Source organism: Schistocerca gregaria, chromosome X (assembly GCF_023897955.1).
Source record: "Schistocerca gregaria isolate iqSchGreg1 chromosome X, iqSchGreg1.2, whole genome shotgun sequence".
NCBI classification, from domain to species: Eukaryota; Metazoa; Arthropoda; class Insecta; order Orthoptera; family Acrididae; genus Schistocerca; species Schistocerca gregaria.
This window is the reverse complement of record NC_064931.1, coordinates 416,033,995-416,049,713: the sequence shown is the minus strand read 5'-3', so window position 1 is coordinate 416,049,713 and position 15,719 is coordinate 416,033,995. Positions and strand designations below refer to the sequence as shown.

At 43.3% G+C, this 15,719-nt stretch overlaps 1 protein-coding gene across 1 annotated transcript in view; it reads left to right on the top strand.

The window, feature by feature from the left end:
• Positions 1 to 15,719, top strand: part of LOC126298426 (angiotensin-converting enzyme-like) — a 267,596-nt gene that overhangs the window by 201,145 nt on the left and 50,732 nt on the right. The window contains exon 6 of the mRNA XM_049989754.1: positions 14,017 to 14,278. Coding sequence (XP_049845711.1) covers positions 14,017 to 14,278 — 262 coding nt within the window. The remainder of the gene's footprint in view (positions 1 to 14,016; positions 14,279 to 15,719) is intronic.

Below are 15,719 nucleotides of genomic sequence, written 5' to 3'. Positions count from 1 at the left end.
ACTTTCTGACAACAGTAATGCTTCCATTGCCGAAAAAACAAGGAACCAAGAAATGCAGCAGAGCACAGGACAATCAGCCTCATTTCACATGCAGCCAAAGCGATGTTACGAATAATTAATAGAAGACTTGAAAAAGTAATGGTGGAGAATCTTGGCGAGGAGCAGTTTGGCTTTAGACGGAATATGGGCACCAGAGATGCAATAGGGACCCTACGAATTTTGTGAGAAAGGTTTATTGAAAATGGAAGAGACCTATATATGTACTTCATCGATCTAGAAAAGGCATTTGACAATGTGGTTTGGGACAAGCTGGCGACTATAATGAGGGAAAAGAGAGTGGACTGGAAAACCAGAAGACTTGTAAACTCATTATATCTTAATCAAAAAGTTTCAGTTAGAGTGAGAGGAGAAAGTACAAACTGGATCAGACTAGGAAAAGGAGTAAGACAAGGACGCTGTCTATCACCTACTCTTTTCAACCTCTACTTGGAAAATATGATTGACCAATGCTCATTAGATGACAAAGGAGTAGAAATTGGAGGAAGATGAGTAGGGTGTTTGAGGTTTGCTGATGACATGGTCCTTCTAGCCACAGGGGAAAAAGAATTACAGGATTTGGTGGACACCATTGCAACTAAAGGAAAAAATATGGAAAAAAATTAACACAAATAAAACAAAAGTATTGCCACTAGGAGGAAATAAGGAAATAAAAATTATGTTGAATGGAGAAATACTAGAACAGGTGCAAAATTTTAAGTATCTTGGAAGCAGGATAGACACCGACTGGAAGTGCACCACAGAAATTAAAACAAGGATAGCAATGGCAAAAGAGGCGTTTTATAAGAAAAGGAGATTTTTCTGCAGCGGTCTGGACAGAGAACTCAGAAAGAGACTCATAAAATATCTCGTATGGAGTGTTCTTCTATAAGGCACTGTAACATGGACTATGAGGAAAAAAGACAGAGAAAGACTAGAGGCTTTTGAGATCTGGACATGGCGGAGGATGGAAAGAATAAGTTGGATAGACAGAGTAAAAAATGAAGAGGTACTGAGAAGAGTGGGAGAGAAAAGACAGTTACTAGATGTAATAAAGAGAAGAAAAAGAAATTGGATTGGGCATATATTAAGAAATAATGACGGACTGATAAAAACAATTTTAGAAACTTATGTAGAAGGGAAAAGGAAGCGAGGAAGGAAGAGATTCCAGATACTGGATGGCATGATGGACGGTACAACATACAGCAGCCTTAAGAAAAAAGCAATGGATCGCAGAAAATGGAGAGGCAAACAAAGGACCTGCTAATATATCAGATAACTGATTAACTGATGATGATATCTCCTGCTTGATAGAATGGTCTTATCAGCGAACCCAATTTCAAGCGTCAATGAACGAACAATTTACTATAATTTCAACATAGACACGAAGTTAAGGGGAGCAGTGTCATCGTCTGTGTAGTGGCTTCGTGCATTTGTCTTCGTAAATCCAGCCAGAACGATATGGTTGCAAATGTATCCTCGGTTACTTCAGTTAGAAGACTTTTTACCGTCTCGGTACCAGAGGTTAATTCCCAGGGTGCAGAATTACACCTTATCTTCTCAGACGAGCATGTCGTTCTACACTTCTTATGTGTTGTTGAGGAACAATCAACTCTAGTGTTGTTGTTTTTTGTTATGTTATGGGACATGAAGACATGATAGGAGCAATTATTCAATAAGAATACTTTATTTACATGACTCTTTCCACCAAGGAAAGGCACAGAAAAACAAGGAGCGAAAAGAAATATTCTTAATAGTACTATGATGATAAGGACTATCCATGATATGCGTAGCGACATATCAATAACGAGCATTCCCAACCACATGTGGCAATTTACACTCAGCAAGACATTGGATAAATATCCAACAGGCTGTTCACAGGTAAAATGCCTCAGTTGCATAAGTGTCCGAGGTTGTCGAATCAATTTGCACACTGTGACTCCTGTTACATTCCACACTTGCGTCGGGTTCTTGCAAAGTGCCGGCCTATGCAGTGATTGCGCAAATCAGGAATAACTCTACTGCTGCATAGTTCCTGTCGGATTACGTCCAACTGCGGTCATACCTGTTTGGCTTGCGTCTGCGATCTACACTCCTGGAAATTGAAATAAGAACACCGTGAATTCATTGTCCCAGGAAGGGGAAACTTTATTGACACATTCCTGGGGTCAGATACATCACATGATCACACTGACAGAACCACAGGCACATAGACACAGGCAACAGAGCATGCACAATGTCGGCACTAGTACAGTGTATATCCACCTTTCGCACCAATGCAGGCTGCTATTCTCCCATGGAGACGATCGTAGAGATGCTGGATGTAGTCCTGTGGAACGGCTTGCCATGCCATTTCCACCTGGCGCCTCAGTTGGACCAGCGTTCGTGCTGGACGTGCAGACCGCGTGAGACGACGCTTCATCCAGTCCCAAACATGCTCAATGGGGGACAGATCCGGAGATCTTGCTGGCCAGGGTAATTGATTTACACCTTCTAGAGCACGTTGGGTGGCACGGGATACATGCGGACGTGCATTGTCCTGTTGGAACAGCAAGTTCCCTTGCCGGTCTAGGAATGGTAGAACGATGGGTTCGATGACGGTTTGGATGTACCGTGCACTATTCAGTGTCCCCTCGACGATCACCAGAGGTGTACGGCCAGTGTAGGAGATTGCTCCCCACACCATGATACCGGATGTTGGCCCTGTGTGCCTCGGTCGTATGCAGTCCTGATTGTGGCGCTCACCTGAACGGCGCCAAACACGCATACGACCATCATTGGCACCAAGGCAGAAGCGACTCTCATCGCTGAAGACGACACGTCTCCATTCGTCCCTCCATTCACGCCTGTCGCGACACCACTGGAGGCGGGCTGCACGATGTTGGGGCGTGAGCGGAAGACGGCCTAACGGTGTGCGGGACCGTAGCCCAGCTTCATGGAGACGGTTGCGAATGGTCCTCGCCGATACCCCAGGAGCAACAGTGTCCCTAATTTGCTGGGAAGTGGCGGTGCGGTCCCCTACGGCACTGCGTAGGATCCTACGGTCTTGGCGTGCATCCGTGCGTCGCTGCGGTCCGGTCCCAGTTCGACGGGCACATGCATCTTCCGCCGACCACTGGCGACAACATCGATGTACTGTGGAGACCTCACGCCCCACGTGTTGAGCAATTCGGCGGTACGTCCAACCGGCCTCCCGCATGCCCACTATACGCCCTCGCTCAAAGTCGGTCAACTGCACATACGGTTCACGTCCACGCTGTCGCGGCATGCTACCAGTGCTAAAGACTGCGATGGAGCTCCGTATGCCACGGCAAACTGGTTGACACTGACGGCGGCGGTGGACAAATGCTGCGCAGCTAGCGCCATTCGACGGCCAACACCGCGGTTCCTGGTGTGTCCGCTGTGCCGTGCGTGTGATCATTGCTTGTACAGCCCTCTCGCAGTGTCCGGAGCAAGTATGGTGGGTCTGACACACCGGTGTCAATGTGTTATTTTTTCTCTTTCCAGGAGTGTACTTCCAATTACGTACAAAGGGCTTCATTACAAGAAGATTTGCCAATAATCACACCAATAATGTTCAGATATAAATTTTTTCCCTGCAGTAGTAATACTGTGCTATTTAATTCACTGGAGGAAATGAAAAGTGTCACACTATGAAGCACCAAACCGATATTAATCAAAGTTTCAGAATTTGTTCATCACATAGCAAGTTCCATTCTAATCTCATCTTCATCATCAACATATACATGAAGTGTGATCACCAATTGCACGAATAGACTATTGAACTGATTGTGGCATTGAAGCAAACAGCTTCTTGTTGTTACCGCAATGAATTTCTTACCGTGGCTGAAATACATGCTGCAGCTTTTCATGAATATTGCTACCCGTAGGCTGGTATGAAAATGTTGCATTCCAGACTTGCGGTATTGCTGAAAAATCAAGAGACCGGGTAGGCTAGTCAAAGATTCACACATTCCTCAACGCTTTTGTGGTGTGAACTGCAGTTTGGGATCTTGCGTCATGGTGAGTGAATATGCTCTATGTTTTCCTGGCCATGAAGAGCATGTAAATGGGTCTTACCATTCTTGTTATATACTGACGAGCATGAAGCTTCTCTTCCTCAATTGTGCAATCATTCCGATTGTCATTTCAATAGCTCCCAACTCCACAATTCCAAGAATTGGAGAGACTACGTATATCGACAATCAATACATCCTATGACCTTGCACCAGGTCGTCTTCCTACATGCTTTTCATCGATCTGACAGTCACAAACGGAAGTTAGGCCCATCATTGAACACCACAGAATGCCATACGATTTTCTGGTTGATTGTGGACTACGCCACGCAATCTGTGTTGTCTGTGATAAACTATGCATGATATCTCGAGATCTCAACCCATCTTCCAGTAATCTGTCGTGGTGATACTCCACCCGTAACCTCTGCCCGGATTTCAGCTGTTCTCATCTGTCTGTTCGTTGGAACCAGTCGAACCACACTACGATCTTTCCATGGTGGAATCGTTCTGAAAGGAGCCGTGCCAACCCTTCTTGTCACAATGGTGTCTCGAATCCATCTCGTTATCGCTTGTTCTACAGTCATTTATATTACATCCAGCTGTCGGAATGATGCTCTCATGTCAATCGTGCCAATGATTCGACATTCCACAGACTCTGAAAGTCTGTGATAAACTGCAATTGCTCATCCATAGGGCATAATGCTTTATGATCACAACCCAAAACTTTGCAGTGACGTTAGATATGTTTAATAGTCACATGTACTCACACCTTTTGTCATCTGTAGAAATGGCTTTTTCCTGTATTGAAAACATAGGAAATAAACTGGTATAACGATGAAATTTTAGTGAACATATTCCGCAAGCCTGACACTACTGATATATGCCTTTGGTAGTGTTCGCTGAAGGTGTTGATGGTGTATCACTTTCGGTTTCTGTATGTGTACTTGATGTTTCAGAAAGAAAACGTGGGCTGTCTTATGAACTGAAGCATTTACAGTTTAATCAATTGATTGTATATTCATTGTGGTTTTTAAGATAGTAATTATAATAATTAAGACAAAAGAAAGTAACAGTCTACCTCGCAGGCTTCGAGTTAAGAAGCTAGAAGTTGTTAGAGTACTTCTTGTGGTGTCAGAACAATATCGTCAAAGGAAAATAAATGTCAATATGCCATGCTTCACTCGCCTATTTGTATTTTTCCTCAATACATAAGCGGCCAGTTTCTACCTTATCCACCACCGAATTCATATTTTCGTTAATTATTACCACTTCGGACATCAACCACCATATTTTTGAAACGAGAACTGCTAAGATAAGTAATTAATGAAATGATGACTGTAAAGTATGGTGTCGACTGCCTGTCGTTCCGGCTATGCATAGGAAAGATATTCGGGCTGATACCGTTTAAATATATGTAGCGTGCCATCTACTGCGTGATGGGTAAGCCGCATACACTGCTGGCGTCTTCATTACGTCAGATACTGGGTAGCTGTGCATTAACGTACTCTATGTGATTCGGGCCCAACGAATGCATAAAATAATTTGCACGCTGTCTGCACAGTGCGGCGTACCTGCAAAATGGGACGGTCTCTGGGGGCTAACACTGTTAACGAAAATGAGGACACTGTCCATAAGTCGAACACATTCCTCGATTGCGTTCGTACATTACCATCAATCAATTGTAAGGTGTCAGGCAAATCCAACACCTTCCATGAAAACCCTGACATAATAAGCAAATCTACTAGTATGTCACATAGCTCCGAATAAATCGTGACATTAAATTAACCAAAGTAATTCTAGTAACGAGTGAGCAAATGAAATGCCACAGGCTAACACAAGAATGCCTAAATGCATGTTGTACCTTCCCACCGTGAGGCAGACGCAGTTCCGAGGGGAGAAACGAGAACAGAAGCCGAGAGCAGTACCGTGTTAAGCTAGAAGGCCCTACGATAAGGGACGGTCTGGACACCCACGCCGCCAGCCTACCTGTACGACTACCACCCGCACGTTTTAGCGTGAGACTTTTTCGCGTCTCAGGTACGTCATGGACCACCCCCCAGCCCATGTTAAAAGCTAGAGCCCTCCAGAAAAACAGTATAGATCTTACGATAACACAAAAAGGGCCACTACCACCAGCAAGTTTTAGCGTGAGACTTTTTCGCGTCTCAGGTATGTCGAGGACCACACTCCAGCCCATGTTAAAAGATAGAGCCCTCCAGAAGAACAGTATAGATCTTACGATAACGCTAAAAGGACCACACCAGCTGCAGGTTTTAGCGTGAGACTTTTTAGCGTCTCTGTTACGTTGCAAAACTTTAAAAACATAGCCCCACCACGAAAAGTATAACGTTTCTCATTGGATAGACAGAATTTTTGTAGGCGGAGCTTAAGGTTAACATTGAGACCCTGATTGGTCAGATGAAAACATAGCCAGATAGTTTTTTTAAACTAACTTCGGTAAATTGTAGTAAGGGGAAGTGGAAGGACTTTGGCGTTTTTTGCCATGTCCTTTTGTGAGTCTGCTTTCGCTTCGTCAGTTGCAAGAAACAAACCTATAGGGTTCATTTGTATAGGAAGGTGTGATATTCTGTCGCACATGCCGATAGAACACCATACCTATCTATACAAATGTGCCCTAAAGGTTTGCTACTTTCAACCAACGAAGCGAAAGCAGACTGCCAAAAGAACATTGCTACAAGCTCCGAAAAGTGCATTTACATGTGAGGAAAGTGTTGTCACATATAAGAGTTTCACGCATAAACAGTTAAAAAAAATTGCAGTAGTGGGGTTTGAAAAGGAGACCTTTTGTACGACGACCTCACGCTCTACCAAGTCACTCACGCGAGACCTACAACGCAACTGCTCACAGATAAGTTTTTCCTGTGTTCCGTAGTTCTTGTGTTCCTTTTAATAACCATTTATGCACGTTCTACTAGACGGCAGCACATAGCACGCACTAAGTAGGTGTTTTGGTTGACATTCTATCGACATACAACGTTCGGTATCGATCTGAGTGTCTGGCATCTAGAGTTTTGGTGTGAGAGGACAGTGATCATCAATTGTTCCCGGGGAAACGAGGGTGATTGAAGCACTAGTAAGATTAAGTGGAGTAGTGGAGTTTTCCGTTGGATTATGTACAGATTTATTTCTTTTTAAAGCTCACCAAATCTTTCTGGGAGGCTTTTTTAGTATACAATGTTCTCCGTGAATGGTGGTGTTTCCCCTCTGTGGCCTCTAGGATGCAGAAGCATACCTCTTCATTTGGTAGCGGCACTTTCTTTCGGTTGTTATATCACACTTTTTTCTCAATGAGTCAGAAGCCGCATTCTAGCTGTCCTCCAACCGGACTATTCACTGCACCCATTAATTTCAATTGGTAGCTTATGCACTTGAAAGTCTGCTCGTGCTGCAATCTGTATACTGACGGTGAAACGTTTTCATGGGTAAGTGAGCTTACAGCAAGTTAAAAGAGAGACACAGGGAAAAAGAGGGTATATACACATGCGTATTATAAACCTCTTTCTCTCGGAAACTTCGCTTTTTCATACCTCCTCTGTGTTACCACAGATACGTGTCACAGATCTCATTTGTACTAAAATGGCAGTACGCGCGAAGTGCCTATTCGCTGCCACCGCCCTGAGTGGAATGCATTAGTTCTAATAAATGTTCACCTACCTACAGTCTTCTACAGTTCTTGTCCCCTGCGCAGAAGACAGCATGTAGGTCGTCAATCCGTTATCTTGAGGCTGTAAGAAACTCTTGCAAGGAATTGATATTATGTGAATAATTAAATTTTCAATTAGTTTGTGTATATGGGATGCCACTAGCTTTTAATGGCAGAAGACGAGAAACTGCACAATTACATTTCGCTTTAGAGTCACAAATAATTTCCAGTCTTCAACAAAATAATGAACTCCGTATTTCCGTAACTACTATCACAGTGTTCTCAACTGCCGGCAGCGGCAGACAATATGTCTGTCCTCCGACACTGCCGAACCAGCTATAATCTTACAGCCGAACCACTTCTTCCAGGCGGCCGGAGTGGCCATGCGGTTCTAGGCGCTACAGTCTGGAGCCGAGCGACCACTACGGTCGCAGGTTCGAATCCTGCCTCGGGCAGTGCCGTCTGCCTTTTCGTTTAGCAGTTGCTTATTATTCTGAAGGTTATTAATACTTCTTAAATAATGGAATAATATTACGCTATTGAGAGATGTTTTAATTTGAAATGCAAGTAAATACGCTGTTTAATTTGTCTAATACTAATACCAGAAGTTTATCATTTTGAGGCTCAACTTCCGAACGCAGCAGCCAATCGTGGAGAAGTACCAGAATTTAAGCGGTCTTTTTCATGATACCCGTACCGAACAAACCACTTTTCATCGGTACATGACACCACATTACGTCACCTTGCCACTACAGCCTTCTCATCTGCTCTAAGAAGAGCTTCTTGTAACTGAATATGATGGCTGTAAAGCCAAAAATATTACAGACTCTGGTAGCACCGATGAGTCTACCACCGGAATAGCCAGCTTGGTAGTATTATGTACCAGTAGCTTGATGCATTCGTATCACTACTCTGGAAATTTAGTTATTAGTTAAATATCCTACGAATTAGTCAGGCTCTTCGCACCAACGTCAGTCTCTGAGTAGAACGAGAATGGAGACAGGGGTTTATCATCCCGTCGACGACTAAGTAGTCTGGGTAAGAGCACATGCTCATTTTGCTGAAAGATGGGAAATAAAATCCACCGTGTCATTTGAAAAGACCCAGCCCGCCATATGCCGTAATCGATTTAGGGAAACTACGGAAAGCCTAAATCCCAATGGCCAGATGACGGCTTCAATATCTGTCCTTCCACCCCAGTGTTTTATTATCGTTCCACGTCGCTTGGGCAGATTATTTATAGTCCGACTTCATATATTTAGTACTCTTCTTTCCGTGTGCGTGATAGCGCACTGCGAAAAATTATCAGATATTTGCGACTTCTCTCGCTGAATAAGGGTATTGGCAGATGTAAGCCCTTACAAACACCACGATGTCATAACCAATTCATTGTAGTCACAGTGTAGCTAGCCGACCGGAGTGGTCGTGCGGTTCTAGGCGCTACAGTCTGGAACCGAGCGACCGCTCCGGTCGCAGGTTCGAATCCTGCCTCGGGCATGGATGTGTGTGATGTCCTTAGGTTAGTTAGGTTTAATTAGTTCTAAGTTATAGACGACTGATGACCTCAGAAGTTAAGTCGTATAGTGCTCAGAGCCATTGGAACCATTTTCACAGTGTAGGTAAGAAAAATCGACAACGTGTACTTCCACAAACTGGATGCTTTAATATTTTAGGGTCAAAATTTTACAGACAGGGGAGGGCCTTAAACTTAGTAGTTTGAGGTAAGGAACCACAGTTAGGGAATGAATATTTCAGGTGGTAACAGGTATCGAATGAGCATTGTGTGTGAGGCACGTGTCTGTAAACAGCCTATGTTTCTGTAAAGTTGTTGGAGGCATTACCGTGAAAATCAATACACTATCGTGTATGTTGTAGCCAGAAAATGGTTCAAATGGCTCTGAGCACTATGCGACTTAACATCTGAGGTCATCAGTCCCCTAGAACTTAGAACTACTTAAACCTAACTAACCTAACGACATCACACACATCCATGCCCGAGGCAGGATTCGAACCTGCGACCGTATCGGTCTATGTTGTAACAATGGTGGATCTTTTCTTATGAGGTTAAATGAAGCCACTGGTTTATGAAACACCAGTGAAGTAGGAGAGGAAGTGCTCGGTTCGCTCGTAACTACCTGTCCCATTGTGCAAGATAAAACAGGAATATTTGAGAAAATGTACAAACATTTTCTGTGCCGTTGTGAAGCATCCTTAGCGACCGGCAGTCGTCACTATAATTAGTTGTTATAAGGTGATGTTACGATGAAAAGTGTAAGTCATTTATGTCAATTAAGAACTAAACTCTTATTTCCGACCACTAGTTCCCTACTCTCAGAATACTTAATTTAGAAATCATAAGCATCTGTATAAGGTGCCATGAATCTGACAGGTCACTTCACAGAGAAATATTAACTGCCTGGGGAAGAATCTCTAAGAGGAAGAGAGGGAAACAAAATGAAAATTAATTCAATTTGGCAGCACGACGTTGCGTCAGCGTTTTCCTTGATGCTTGCACTGGTTCAGCTGGGAAAGGTGGCATGAAATCGCTGTAACCTCTCCTGTTGTAACTGGTCCTTGATATCCTGGATACTGACTCTGGGCCGAATTTGACTTCTCAGCTGGTCCCATCCGGAGATAATGCTGGCCACGGGAGTACCTCAGCATCACGTAGATAGTCCGTAGTGACTAGAATTATTCTAAATAGTCTTCACGGGTTTTTCTGCTTAAAAAAGTCGCACAACGATACTGTCGCATGAGAGGTAACACACGAGGACGATGGATGTCGGGACGTACTGTTGTTCCGTCACAGGTCCCTCAATCACTACCAGTCGTGGCCTGAAGTCGTGCCCAACGACTCCCCACAACATTACAACATGATTAACACCGCTATCTCTCTTCAAAACAATTGAAGAATAGGATCTCTCCTCCAGTCTCTGACATACTCGCAGGCGATGGTTATCCAGGAGAGTGCCAAATGGAGATTCATCACTGAACGCATTGTGGCGCTATTGGTCAGCAATCCATGCTTCCTGGGCACGGCACCGCTCCAACCGCAGCCGTTTCAATTGTGGGATTACTGGCATGCTGCGCATGTCACGGTGTTTCGATAGTCCGGCTGCTTCTTATCTCCGACCAGTCTTTAGGAGTGGCGCAAAATGTAGCAGGGAGTTTGTTATTTGTTCTCAGATGGCAGGCGTAGATGTGAAGGGGTTACCATGTGATTGGTAAACAAAACGGTGATCCTTTCTTGTGGTGGTCAACCGTGCTCGACCAGAATGTTGGCGACGAGGATGCCTATTCTCACCTTCCCACACAGTCCAACAATGAGCCACTCTCGCATCAGAATGCCCCACAAATCTGGGTCCTGTACGATTCGATCAGGCGGCCAGATGAAGACCCAGACTGCGGCCCCTTTCAAACTCTGTCAGGTGCTGATGACGTAGCCTCGAACGAGTATGCGGCATCTCTGTGTCCTCCACAGTGATCACACAGCACCTCACACTGTTCGGATCCCTTATATACTCGGCAAGTGCTGGTAACAACACTAAACATGAGCAACACCAAACACGAACATCACAAAGGTACGCCGGTGGCTATTATACCTGTCACAGTGAATCGCAACTGTGATCGGTTAATACCCGCTGATGGTGTGTTCGTGTACGAAGTTACACAGACATCAGACGCTTCTTCCTTCTGCTTCAGTTTTTTTGTCAAGCAGTGTATATGTCCCACTGTACCACACTGCTAAACAAAACCGAATGTAGCCTACCCTAGGTGATTTCTCCGGGCTAAGACTAAGCGTTCATTAAATAAATTCCAGCTGTCTCATTCCGGCTCTACTAGGCCGTACACGTTATTCATAATTTTTCGCTAAATGCCAAGAAAGTTAGTGATAAGTAAAATGAAAAATGGTACATGCAGCAAAAATTACACAATCATCCGCACTGGGTACTGTTACGTTTAACACTGGAATCGGTGTAAATAATGAACAAATGTGGGACACAGGTAGATCGTACTTCCCCGTGTGGTCTAACGCGAATGAATGGTTAGCCTACCTCCCATGCTGACATGTTGTTGATGTTGTTGTGGTCTTCAGTCCTGAGACTGGTTTGATGCAGCTCTCCATGCTACTCTATCCTGTGCAAGCTTCTTCATCTCCCAGTACGTACTGCAACCTACATCCTTCTGAATCTGCTTAGTGTATTCATCTCTTGGTCTCGCTCTACGATTTTTACCCTCCACGCTGCCCTCAAATACTAAATTGGTTATCCCTTGATGCCTACCAACCGATCCCTTCTTCTGGTCAAGTTGTGCCACAAACTTCTCTTCCCCCCCAACCCTATTCAGTACCCCCTCATTAGTTATGTGATCTACCCATCTAATCTTCATCATTCTTCTGCAGCACCACATTTCGAAAGCTTCTATTCTCTTCTTGTCCAAACTATTTATTGTCCATGTTTCACTTCTATACATGGCTACACTCCATAAAAATACTTTCAGAAATGACTTCCTGACACTTAAACCTATATTCGATGTTAAAAAATTTCTCTTCTTCAGAAACGCTTTCCTTGCCATTGCCAGTCTCCATTTTATATCCTCTCTACTAAGACCATCATCAGTTTTTTTTGCTCCCCAAATAGCAAAACTCCTTTACTACTTTAAGTGTTTCATTTCCTAGTCTAATTCCGTCAGCATCACCCGATTTAATTCGACTACATTCCATTATCCTCGTTTTGCTTTTGTTGATGTTCATCTTATATCCTCCTTTCAAAACACTGTCCATTCCGTTCAACTGCTCTTCCAAGTCCTTTGCTGTCTCTGACAGAATTACAATGTCATCGGCAAACCTCAAAGTTTTTATTTCTTCTCCATGGATTTTAATACCTACTCCGAATTTTTCTTTTGTTTCCTTTACTGCTTGCTCAATATACAGATTGAATAACATTGCGGAGAGGCTACAACCCTGTCTCACTCCCTTCCCAACCACTGCTTCCCTTTCATGTCCCTCGACTCTTATGACTGCCATCTGGTTTCTGTACAAATTGTAAATAGCCTTTCGCTCCCTGTATTTTACCCCTGCCACCTTCAGAATTTGAAAGAGAGTATTGCAGTCAACATTGTCAAACGCTTTCTCTAAATCTACAAAAGCTAGAAATGTAGGTTTGCCTTTTATTAATCTAGCTTCTAAAATAAGTCGTAGGGGCAGTATTGCCTCACGTGTTCCCATATTTCTACGGAAACCAAATTGATCTTCCCCGAAGTCAGCTTCTACCAGTTTTTCCATTCGTCTGTAAAGAATTCGCGTTAGTATTTTGCAGCTGTGACTTATTAAACTGATAGTTCGGTAATTTTCACATCTGTCAACACCTGCTTTCTTTGGGATTGGAATTATTATAGTCGTCTTTAAGTCTGAGGGCATTTCGCCTGTCTCATACATTTTGCTCATCAGATGGTAGAGTTTCGTCAGCACTGGCTCTCCAAAGGTTGTCAGTAGTTCCAATGGAATGTTGTCTACTCCCGGGGCCTTTTTTCGACTCAGGTCTTTCAGTGCTCTATCAAACTCTTCACGCAGTATCACATCTCCCATTTCATCTTCATCTACATCCTCTTCCATTTCTATAACATTGCCCTCAAGTACATCGCCCTTGTATAGACCCTCCACTTACTCCTTCCACGTTTCTGCTTTCCCTTCTTTGCTTAGAACTGGGTTTCCATCTGGGCTCTTTATATTCATACAAGTGGTTCTCTTTTCTCCAAAGGTCTCTTTAATTTGCCTGTAGGCAGAATCTATCTTACCCCTAGTGAGATAAGCCTCTACATCCTTACATTTGTCCTCTAGCCATCCCTGCTTAGCCATTTTGCACTTCCTGTCGATCTGATTTTTGAGAAGTTTGTATTCCCTTTTGCCTGTTTCATTTACTGCGTTTTTATATTTTCTCCTTAAATTCCCACCTTTTTGCAGTTTCTTCAGTTTTAATCTACAGTTCATAACCAATCCTGACATAGAGCGAGAAAATGATCTAAGCACAACAAAATACCTCTCTATCTTGGGAATAACTGGAGTACTATCGCAGTAATAAGTACAGATACGAGTACAAGATAGCTGAAAGAAAATTATAAATTTAGCACAGCCCGAAAATAAAAACAGTTGCGACGTGAACAAGTACTATTTTTATGCTTGCTGCATTAAACCGGGGCGCTCTTGCTATCTTTTGACGATTTAACTACAGGCACCTCAAATTCTTTCTCAATCGACGTAGAACTCCTCACTACTGACGATTGTCACCCGTGTGCTCGCAGGAAACATGTGGGCACAGAACTGGGCAGCACTGACCGACGTGGTGATGCCCTCGGCGAGCCAGTTCGACATCGGCCGTATGTTGCGCCAGCACGGTGTGACCGTGATGTCGATGGTGCGCTCCGCCGAGGACATGTACGTGTCCATGGGGCTGCCCAAGATGCCGGAATCCTTCTGGAAGCGGTCGCGCTTCGAGCGAACCGCCCTCAGAAACGTGAACTGCCACGGTACCGCGGCCAACATGTTCCAGGATCACGACTACAGGTCAGCCACTGCACGCGCAACAAGTAACCGAGAAGCTCACACAGAGGCCAAAGGGAAAACTACACAATCCATCCGAACGTACTCATCTTTCAGAAAGAGCGCTCGGATTTTAAAGTCTTTGGCTCATTTGATACACAGTGTAGAGATTAGTAATATATCAGTGCAAAAGTAGATCCAGTTTTAGAAATGTGATATCGTAACTACATTAGCATAAATATTAACTACTGAAAAATACTAAAAACAGCTTGAGTCGATGGAAATGGATTGCAACACTACACGAGAGTTTATATTTTCAATTGAAATGTTTTTACATAATTCACACGTAGATATATGCAAAAACTCTTCATTAAATTCGATAGTTGCAACAGATACCAGTAATCGAATGCTTTTATAACCCACTATGCATCAAGTTAATGTTCATTGGTTCGGTAATTGAATTCTCTCACCAAACGAGCTTACAGATTTTCCAGATACCAGCTTAACGTTACTCGCAAAATGTTATTAAGCTCCGCGATCTTCTAGCGGGAAAGCTGTTGTACGCCGTACGTACAAAAGTTATACCGCCACCTTACTCTTCCACAGCCCCAAAAGGAGTGAAACTGTTTAACTCATCCCAAGCCAAAAATGCAGTTGCACTTAGTGGCCCTGTACGGGGAACTCAGAACTTAATAGCCCACTAACCTAAAGAAGTGCTTGACCTCGAAAGCTCAGAACAACGCGGAAGTGTGCTTAAAATATAAATAGTTAGTCCCGAAGTCAATGGTATGAGCCACTTGCATGCAAAACACAAGAGACATTTGAATGATGAGCTATTCGAGATCTAGGAGAGGAACTTTGATAACAGGAAGAAAGGAAAATATCGATACAAGAAGACCAAAACATACAGAAGATAAGAAAATATTGCCAAGCTGAGAGGAGCCGTTGATTTTGTAACACAAGAATGTGAAAAACTGCAAGAAAATTGCACGATCGTCATTTCATCATCAAACTTCACTTTGCGCTATATAATCATCTTTTTGCGACGAAATGCAAGCGTATGTTACAATATGCTTGAGAAAGATAGGATATGACACTGATATACCAATGTCATTGCTTAAAACTGTAATAAGTGTGGCATTTGACACTGGATTGCTTGAATGCAAAAGTCAGGCTGAATGTGAAAAAGTGGCTTTAGTCAGATGTTCATATTGTTCTGTTCAACTTTTCTTTGACCACTTTATTGATATCTCACATCAGCGCATTCAATACTAGATAAGTGTGAGACTCTATAAGGTCGATAGAAAAAGTTTACTGTTCAGATAGCGTTATCATTTTAAGCAGAGGGAAATAAAGCAGTAAGTCATGATATTGAAATGTATGTGTTTTTGGTCTTATTATATTGCTATTTTTTTCTTATGTTACCGAAGTTCCTCTTTGACACCTTCAGCAGGCGATTATCCAC